At 39.4% G+C, this 9,658-nt stretch overlaps 1 protein-coding gene across 1 annotated transcript in view; it reads right to left on the bottom strand.

Moving 5' to 3' along the window:
- Positions 1–1,128: 1,128 nt before the first annotated feature.
- LOC124620265 overlaps positions 1,129–9,658 on the bottom strand; it is a 647,135-nt gene continuing 638,605 nt past the window's right edge. Inside the window, exon 4 of the mRNA XM_047146933.1 lies at positions 1,129–1,302. Coding sequence (XP_047002889.1) covers positions 1,129–1,302 — 174 coding nt within the window. The remainder of the gene's footprint in view (positions 1,303–9,658) is intronic.

Genomic DNA, 9,658 nt, shown 5'->3' with positions numbered 1-9,658 from the left:
TAAACATCTGAGTGTCCCAGTCTATATCTGGTAAATTGAAATCTCCACCTGAGACTATAACATGCTGAGAAAATTTATGTGAAATGTATTCCAAATTTTCTCTCAGTTGCTCTGCCACTAATGCTACTGAGTCGGGAGATCGGTAAAAGGAGCCAATTATTAACCTAGCTCAGTTGTTGAGTGTAACCTCCACCCATAATAATTCACAGGAACTATCCACTTCTACTTCACTACAGGATAAACTACTACTAACAGCGACGAACACTCCACCACCAGTTGCATGCAATCTATCCTTTCTAAACACCGTCTGTACCTTTCTAAAAATTTCGGCAGAATTTATCTCTGGCTTCAGCCAGCTTTCTGTACCTATAACGATTTCAGCTTCGGTGCTTTCTACCAGCGCTTGAAGTTCCGGTACTTTACCAACGCTGCTTCGACAGTTTACAATTAGAATACCGATTGCTGCTTGGTCCCCGCATGTCCTGACTTTGCCCCGCCCCCGTTGAGGCTGTTGCCCTTCCTGTACTTGCCCAAGGCCATCTAACCTAAAAAACCGCCCAGCCCACGCCACACAACCCCTGCTACCCGTGTAGCCGCTTGTTGCGTGTAGTGGACTCACATCACATGAAGGGCTTATTTCAATAGTGGTGAAAGTCCATTACCTCCACTTTTCTGTGTATAATGCTTCTGAAATTAATGAGCCAAACAGACAGAAAGAAAGGTTCATCTCTAGCAAGAAGCCATAAGCTTCAATATTTCTGGTATCTCAACTGCAGATTTTTCAGCGCTCATTTAACTTTAGGACTCTGTATCTCAACATGAACAATAATGGACTTGTACCACTATTGAAATAAGCCTTTCACATGTACCTTCCCAGCTAATCACATGTCTCTATTTAATTTCGGCTGCCATACCGGAGGGCATAATTAATTCTAATGCAAATTGGTGCTCAGCATGTGTCAGTGATCACGTGAATGGGAACAACTCTGATCAGTACCGAGAGAAACAGTCGAATTAGGCACTGCGAATGGAAACCAGGACCTCCGCTTGAGAAGCTAGTCACGCTCGGCGTGACACCGAGCAGTGGACCCGTTGCGCCGGCGGCTTCGCCAGGCGTGGTGCTGGTGCTCACCTGCTGTGGTGCTGTTGCGGCTCGTGGTGGTGGTGGGGCCCTCTCAGAGGCCGCTGGGTGTCTGGCATATCTCGCGGCATCACGGCGTCCAGCTTGTCCTCGCAGCGGCACTCCGTGTGGTTCTCAAACGTCAGCTTCTCCACCACGGCGCGCGACCCCGCCGTGGTCGTCTGCAAACACCGCAAAACACCGCCATCAGCCAGAACGTCGCACGACTTCTAGATACGATCAAACTCTTCCTCTGCCACCAGAAGATGAAGCGAGAAAAAGAAATTACAAAGCAGCAGGTGAGAAGCAACTAGTGGTAGAACTTTGTGTGGGAGTGTGACTCAACGTACACATCTGGCACGGTTCTTCTCCAACAAGACAAGAATTTTTAAATACCAATTATACTGACGTGATAAAAGAAAATTAGAAATACGATAATTGCGTAAGGAAAGCAGAATTACACTCTAATACAAGAACACACGTCAGATGCTTTGTTGACTGAACCTGTAATGAGGCATTATTTAGGATACTGAAATAAAAAGAACGGAGTGTATTACCTCATTTATATTGATGAAAATCACTTTAATCCTTACATTATATCTCAACCAGAACTCTCCAATATCACATCTCAGCAAGCACTGCCTAATAGCACATCTCAACAAACACTCTCTGCTACAACATCTCAGCACAGACTACAACGAGACCTCGACAGGCACTGACTACTACGAGCTCTCTCCAAGCACTGACTTCTACGAGTTCTTAACAGGCACTGTGGAGGCGGCTTAATAATACTCTTTGGCGCAATCTCTGGCGCAGTGGCTCAGTGTAGCCACCTTTCATATGCCCCTCCTCCACAGGCCAGAATTTGATGGTATTTTTGCCAGCATTGGTGGTGAAAATACCACCAAATTCGTCCACAAAAATACAGACAAAAATAAAAGATAATATTAATACCTAAATATCACATAATTAGTTAAAATTTTGGCTTTGCCCTGACCTTTCAATAACCTAATATATAAAATACAGTAGGCAATACAAATTCTTTTCATACATGTGGCTTTACATAATAGTTTACACAATACATAAAAAATCAGTTTATACAAATGTTCACATAAAATACTTTTAATTGTCCAAAAAAAAAAACAAATAGTTGATAATTCCAGCCCAGCAATGGTCAACAGGTGCAAACACCAACAAGTGACATCATTTCAGCAGAAACAGTCCATCAATTGCACCCAGCAATGTTGAGAGCAGGTGCAGACACCAACAAGTGACATCATTTCAGCAGAAGCAGTCCATCAGTTGCACCTAGCAATGATGAGCAGGTGCAGACACCAACAAGTGACTTCATTTCAGTAGAAGCAATCCATCAGTGGCACCCAGCAATGTTGAGCAGGTCATTTCAGTAGAAGCAGTCCATCAGTTGCACCCAGCAATGTTGAGCAGGTGCAGACACCAACAAGTGACATCATTTCAGTAGAAGCAGTTCCATCTGTTGCACCCAGCAATGTTGAGCAGGTGCAGACAGCAACAAGTGACTTCATTTCAGTAGAAGCAGTTCCATTAGTGGCACCCAGCAATGTTGAGTAGGTGCAGACAGCAACAAGTGACATTATTTCAGTAGAAGCAGTTCTAACAATGGCACCCAGCAATGTTGAGTAGGTGCAGACACTTCATTTCCATACAAGTAGTCCATCAGTTACACCTAGCAATGATGAGCAGGTCCAGAGAGCAGTCCATGATATTCACTATCACCGATCACACTATTCATCAGAGTATATAAGCACAAATTAAACATGTCCTAGTGACACCAATCATGTAGAAAAAGTACAAGTAACAGTCCATAATATTCACTATCCCTGATCACACTGTTCATCAGCAGAAATTAAACATGTCCTAGTGGCACCAATCATGTAGAAAAAGTACAAGTAACAGTCCATAATATTCACTATCACTGATCACACAGTTCATCAGCAGAAATTAATCATTCCTAAGTGTCACACATTATGTTGAAAAAGTGCAGGTAACAGTTCATAATATTTACCCTCACTAATCAGACAGTTCAGGCATGAACAACAGTTTGAATGCACATACAAATGCTTTTACACTAAACATACAAATCATAACAAACATACAAATGATGTCAGATAATTTTCATATTAACTATTACAAATACTCAAATATCAGTAAACCTATAATATTTATGGGTGTCAGTGCAAGCCACTATAAACAAATAAAATAATATTTAGGAGATAGGTGGGTAGGATTAGGAAAGGAAAACACACAAAACGCACTCATTCATCTTTCATCCACATTAAGTACTACTGTGTAACTGAATAGTGTTAACTGTGTAAATGCAATTCTGTCAAAATCTGATGTTCATCATGTGTATCAAGTAGTAGTGGCAGCATTGTGTAACAGTCAATAATAGTTAAGTCAACGTCATAGTCATCATGTCAAGACCAATGTTTGCCAAGCCAGATCAAATGTACTGTTGTTGAACAACTGTCAGTGAGCCAAGATATGCAAATACTTCCTCTCTTCAAAAAAAAAAGTATATACTGCTTAGTGATTTAACAAAGTGTGTGTATAGACTATCTTCCTTCTACTTTAGTGTTCTAGTCCGCTATCTTCATCATCCTTGTTCCATAAGACCAACAAAAAAAAAAAAATATATATGCTCCTCACTTACTTTACCTCTTATCCACCAAAACTCCAATAATCATCAACTTCACACAATCTCAATAATACCTCAATAATACCTCTTCAATACGTCGATACATATAAACCTTATTGCCAATATATGCTCCTCACTTACTTTACCTCTTATCCACCAAAACTCCAATAATCATCACTTCACACAATCTCAATAATACCTCAATAATACCTCTTCAATGCGTCGATACATATAAACCTTATTACCAATATCATTTCACTTCCATAACAACTCTTTCCTCTAGTCAGTCTCCTCGAACAAGTACAGGTAAAATCCTAATGCAAACCTCATCATCCCATACAATCCGAAGACACATTGTCAACACACAACCTCTGTGTAATCCATCTGAGCCAAATCTTCTACTCATTATGAATTATAAACAAAGAAATGCATACATGACCTCTAACAGACTTAGTTCGAATAACTCTCAGTAATTAAGTACGATTATGGAGTGTGAATAATCATAATATTTCACAGTGTGTACACCACTTCAAGAATTATGGCAAACAGAAGCAAACATGTGGAGTATTTCTTTGCGTCAAGTGTCACTTCCTATTTCAATTGCTCACGAAAAATGCAGTGTAATAATTGTCAATGGTCTAAACCTATTTTTGGTATGTCATGTCGTTAGCCTCCTTCCTATTAGCATAAATTTATACAGCTTCCATAAAACCTCAGCTCATGTGACTTCAACGAAGTTCTTTGTACCAATGTCGTTCGTCGAATTATAGCAGTTCATTTTCTTATCTTAAAAATATAAGGCACTGAGCGTAAGCAAAACAAGCACTAGCGAGTAAATATACCAGTAGAGAACAGAATGTCAACAAGTGGATGCAGCACAATTCTTACAACGAGGCTCTGCCAAGCGAACAATCTATAATTAATCCAATTATAATTAATGAAAAACAACTGCTATCACTTAGTAGCGGAAAAGCATCCGGACCAGACGAGATACCCTTAAGATTCTACAGTGATTATGCTAAAGAACTTGCCCCCTTTCTATCAGCAATTTATCGTAGATCGCTGGAAGAACGTAAAGTACCTAGCGACTGGAAGAAAGCGCAGGTCGTTCCCATTTTCAAGAAGGGTTACAAATCAGATGCGAATAATTATAGGCCTATTTCGCTTACGTCAATCTGTTGTAGAATAATGGAACATGTTTTGTGTTCTCGTATTATGACGTTCTTAGATAATACAAATCTCCTTCATCATAACCAACATGGATTCCGCAAACAGAGATCATGTGAAACTCAGCTCGCCCTATTTGCCCAAGAAATTCACAGTGCCGTAGACACTGGCGAGCAGATTGATGCCGTATTCCTGGACTTCAGGAAGGCATTTGATACGGTTCCGCACTTACGTTTAGTGAAAAAAATACGAGCTTACGGAATATCGGACCAGGTTTGTGATTGGATTCAGGATTTCCTAGAAGAAAGAACACAACATGTCATTCTTAACGGTTCAAAATCTGCAGATGTAGAGGTAATTTCGGGAGTACCGCAGGGAAGCGTGATAGGACCTTTATTGTTTACAATATACATAAATGACTTAGTTGACAACATCGGTAGCTCCGTGAGGCTATTTGCAGATGACACGGTTGTCTACAAGAAAGTAGCAACATCAGAAGACTCGTACGTACTCCAGGAGGACCTGCAGAGGATTAATGCATGGTGCGACAGCTGGCAGCTTTCCCTAAACGTAGAGAAATGTAATATAATGCGCATACATAGGGGCAGAAATCCATTCCAGTACGATTATGCCATAGGTGGTAAATCATTGGAAGCGGTAACGACCGTAAAATACTTAGGAGTTACTATCCGGAGCGATCTGAAGTGGAATGATCACATAAAACAAATAGTGGGAAAAGCAGGCGCCAGGTTGAGATTCATAGGAAGAATTCTAAGAAAATGTGACTCATCGACGAAAGAAGTAGCTTACAAAACGCTTGTTCGTCCGATTCTTGAGTATTGCTCATCAGTATGGGACCCTTACCAGGTTGGATTAATAGAAGAGATAGACACGATCCAGCGAAAAGCAGCGCGATTCGTCATGGGGACATTTAGTCAGCGCGAGAGCGTTACGGAGATGCTGAACAAGCTCCAGTGGCGGACACTTCAAGAAAGGCGTTACGCAATACGGAGAGGTTTATTATCGAAATTACGAGAGAGCACATTCCGGGAAGAGATGGGCAACATATTACTACCGCCCACATATATCTCGCGTAATGATCACAACGAAAAGATCCGAGAAATTAGAGCAAATACGGAGACTTACAAGCAGTCGTTCTTCCCACGCACAATTCGTGAATGGAACAGGGAAGGGGGGATCAGATAGTGGTACAATAAGTACCCTCCGCCACACACCGTAAGGTGGCTCGCGGAGTATAGATGTAGATGTAGATAGTGTGACCTAAACTCTCTGTTTGTACACAGTATATCAGCATTTCTATACACCACATTAAAGAGTAGTTATGACAACAACAGATATGTATAAATATGCAATCCATACGTAAAGCAGTAAACATGTCATTAGCATCATATCAGCATAAGCAAATAAATGTTCATATGTCATCTTAACAAGTAAACATGAAGGCGCAAGCAGATAAATCACAAAGTATAACTTACATACCTAAACACATCAGCACAATAAATCAGGTTACAATTATAATTTAAATAAATAAGCACAGCAGGCACATAATTAAAAAAAAATATGACATCAGTGAAAAAGCATAACAGCCAAGCGATGCATAATATATACAAATAACAATCCTGTTCATTAATAAAACATTGACAAAAATCAGAAAATGTACGCAAGCACGTCGCTTCACACGTAAATTCATAGAACATGAAATTAGCACAAAGTATGAATCACGTAATCGTAAGCAGCAAATTACGTCTAAAGTACGTACCTAAGTGGAAATATGTTACCTGAAAAATGAACTCAATTAATAGTTACCTTTTTTAGTTTATTAGTTTCTTCTTCGAAATTACATTCTTCCTGAAAATTTCTCGATAGCAAGTCGTCTTAACGTCGGACACGCACAGAATTTACCTGAAGTTCTTATATATTTTATAGAACCGTATCCTGAAAAATACTGAATGTTAATAACATAATTCATCAAGTCACTATAGCTTTATACTGAATTTAATCGGAGAAATTAGACTGTGTATTTGTTTATGGCTGTCAGTGCATTCGCACTGAGCACTCGATCAGCTGTAGGCGCGTGACGTAGGAAGCAATTGTTCGCGGTCAACGACTGCCTTGTGCGGCGCGCAGACTTGACTGTTGCTTTGAGTATGTGCCGCCGCCAAAACACAGCGCGGTATCCTTGTACTCTCCGCATGTTTACATCTAGCTGTTAGTTTTTCACAAGTATGTCATTCCACAAAAATTTTTCAAAAGTATATCATTCCACAAAAATTTTGGAAACTACTAACCTCTCGTTTTGTGGTAGGAACAGCATAATTACGAATAGCGTCTAGTTTTTTTTTGGATCAGGAAGAATACCTTCTGTAGAAATAATGTGACCGAGAAATTTCACCTGAGAACGACCAAATTCAGATTTTTCCAAGTTCACTGTAATGCCAACTTTTGCAAAAATACGTAATAATGAATCCAAAATTTTGTTATGCTCACTCCAAGAACCTTTAGCAATATGAATATCGTCGACATATGAAGTAATATTGTCACGAAGATAAACGGGTAAGATTTCGTTTAAACTACAAATGAATGCTGCAGAAAATATAGTAAGTCCAAAGGGTAAATTCCAAAGTCACTTTTGGGTAAAACAGTCATATCCGGTTATTGCTTACTTACTCACTAGATAGATTGATAGTCGAAGAGTTGTTTTGACAGATGCAAAGAATAGTAAAAGAGTAGGCAGCGGTACAGAAAACTAAAAGAGAAATAGCACCACTACAGCTCGGGGCCCTATGCTCGCTACGGCACATATTCACTTAGAGTAGTGAATCCCCTGAGGACATTAATAACTGCACATAATTTCCCGTTTGTGTCTTAATGGCCACTTTGGCGGAAGTGCGTACGTAAATTGATCTAACCATGAACATGGATGTATGTCATTCTTAGAATTGCGGAAGATCTTAAATTTCCGGACAGTCAAAAAGTGTTTATAGTCAAAGTTTTCGCCTCGTGGCGACAAAGACCCACCGCGTCTGTCCCAGTCCCAATGACGATTATTGTCAATTTCGCGCGCCTGGCGCTCTCTTGTTGCATCCCGTAAATGAAACAAATTATTTTCTTCATACACCTCTGCTATCTGTGATTCTAAGTTTCTTCTACTGTCTTTTCCTACAATTTCGCCTTCGATCTGTTTGACTTGCTTTCGTAATGCCTCAACTTCTCTTTTAACGCTTTCATTAAATTTTCCCTGATTTTCAACATGCTTATTTATGTTCTGGTACTCTTCGGTTTCTGCAAATGGCAATGGTGCTGTATCATCTGAATCTCTGTCCCCATTAAAACTAAGACTTGTCAATTTATCTGAAATCTCCTCAAGTCTTTCCGATAAATCACCTATTTGTTCTTTCTGTTTATTTACGTCTTCCGTAAGTGTCGTGACTCGGGTTTCAGTATTGACACATTTGGTAGTTAACTGTTCATATTGTTGTGTTAGATTATTTAATCTGTCATTTGGTACGGATTCCTCGATTCTCTCAAATATTTCCTCCTTATCGTGTGCGCGTTGTAAATTTAACTCTGAAAATTTCTGTACTATCACGCGATCTCTTTCCTCCTGTTCTCTATCCTGTTCCTTTTGTCTAATCTCTACTGCAATTAATCTATTATTGTGAGAATTCAAAATCGGTTGTACTTCTTCTCTGATTTCTTTCTTTAATTCATCTTTCATGTTTTTGAAACATGTCCCTATTCGTGAGTCTAACCGTTTTCCATTGTTCCCATTTGTGATCCCAGTGAGTCTAACCGTTTTTCCATTGTTCCCCTATCTGTTTTTAATTCAGATCGTAATTGTGATCCCAGTGAGTCTAACCGTTTTTCCATTGTTCCCATTTGTGAGTCTAACCGTGTTTTTAATTCTGATCCCAAATTTAATATTACACCCATCAACTGCTCCATGTTAAATGGTTCAGAATTCTTTTCGCCCCTAACATTTCCCGCAAAACTAACTTCCTTCTGCATAGCCATAAGGCTATCTGTGTTCGATGCTATTCCAGAATCTTCTGTCGTTAATCTCGGATTCTGTGAATTTTCTGATTGAGAAAAATTTTGAAATGGTTCCGGACTATTTTCCCGACTTATTACATTGTTTTCCACTTCATTATCCATCATACTGTTTTCCTCTGTTGGCGAGTTCGCCATGTTAACAATTTCGTCATTCTCACTATTCATCATTTTCGCCTTTTTCATTGATCGCGTAATCATTTACACAACATAAAAAAATTCGTCACTGTACGAAAATTACACACAATGACTCTTTATCTCCAACAATACCATTTACATAAAATGTTTCCCTCAAACACGATTAATCGAACAATTGAAATAATTGCACTAAATTGTCAAACCCGTATACAAGACAACAAATCAAATTCTGAGAAAAAAATACCATTAGAAGAATGACAATTACCAAATCTACACATGCAAAATAGACTACAATTACTAACTACAAATTACTACAACAATACTACTGTCTACTATTTTTACAATCAGAAGAATTCCAAGGGACGATCCGAAGCAGCGGTCGCCACGTGCATGGGGGCTTAATTAAATATGATGCAAATATTTTTTGTTTTTTAGTAGCTGTATGTCCGATTACGCTGTGTCACGTAATCGGTTGGCCCTGACTA

Source organism: Schistocerca americana, chromosome 6, assembly GCF_021461395.2.
Source record: "Schistocerca americana isolate TAMUIC-IGC-003095 chromosome 6, iqSchAmer2.1, whole genome shotgun sequence".
Lineage (NCBI taxonomy): Eukaryota > Metazoa > Arthropoda > Insecta > Orthoptera > Acrididae > Schistocerca > Schistocerca americana.
Note: the sequence above shows the minus strand (reverse complement) of the source record. Positions and strands in the feature narration are given on the sequence as shown.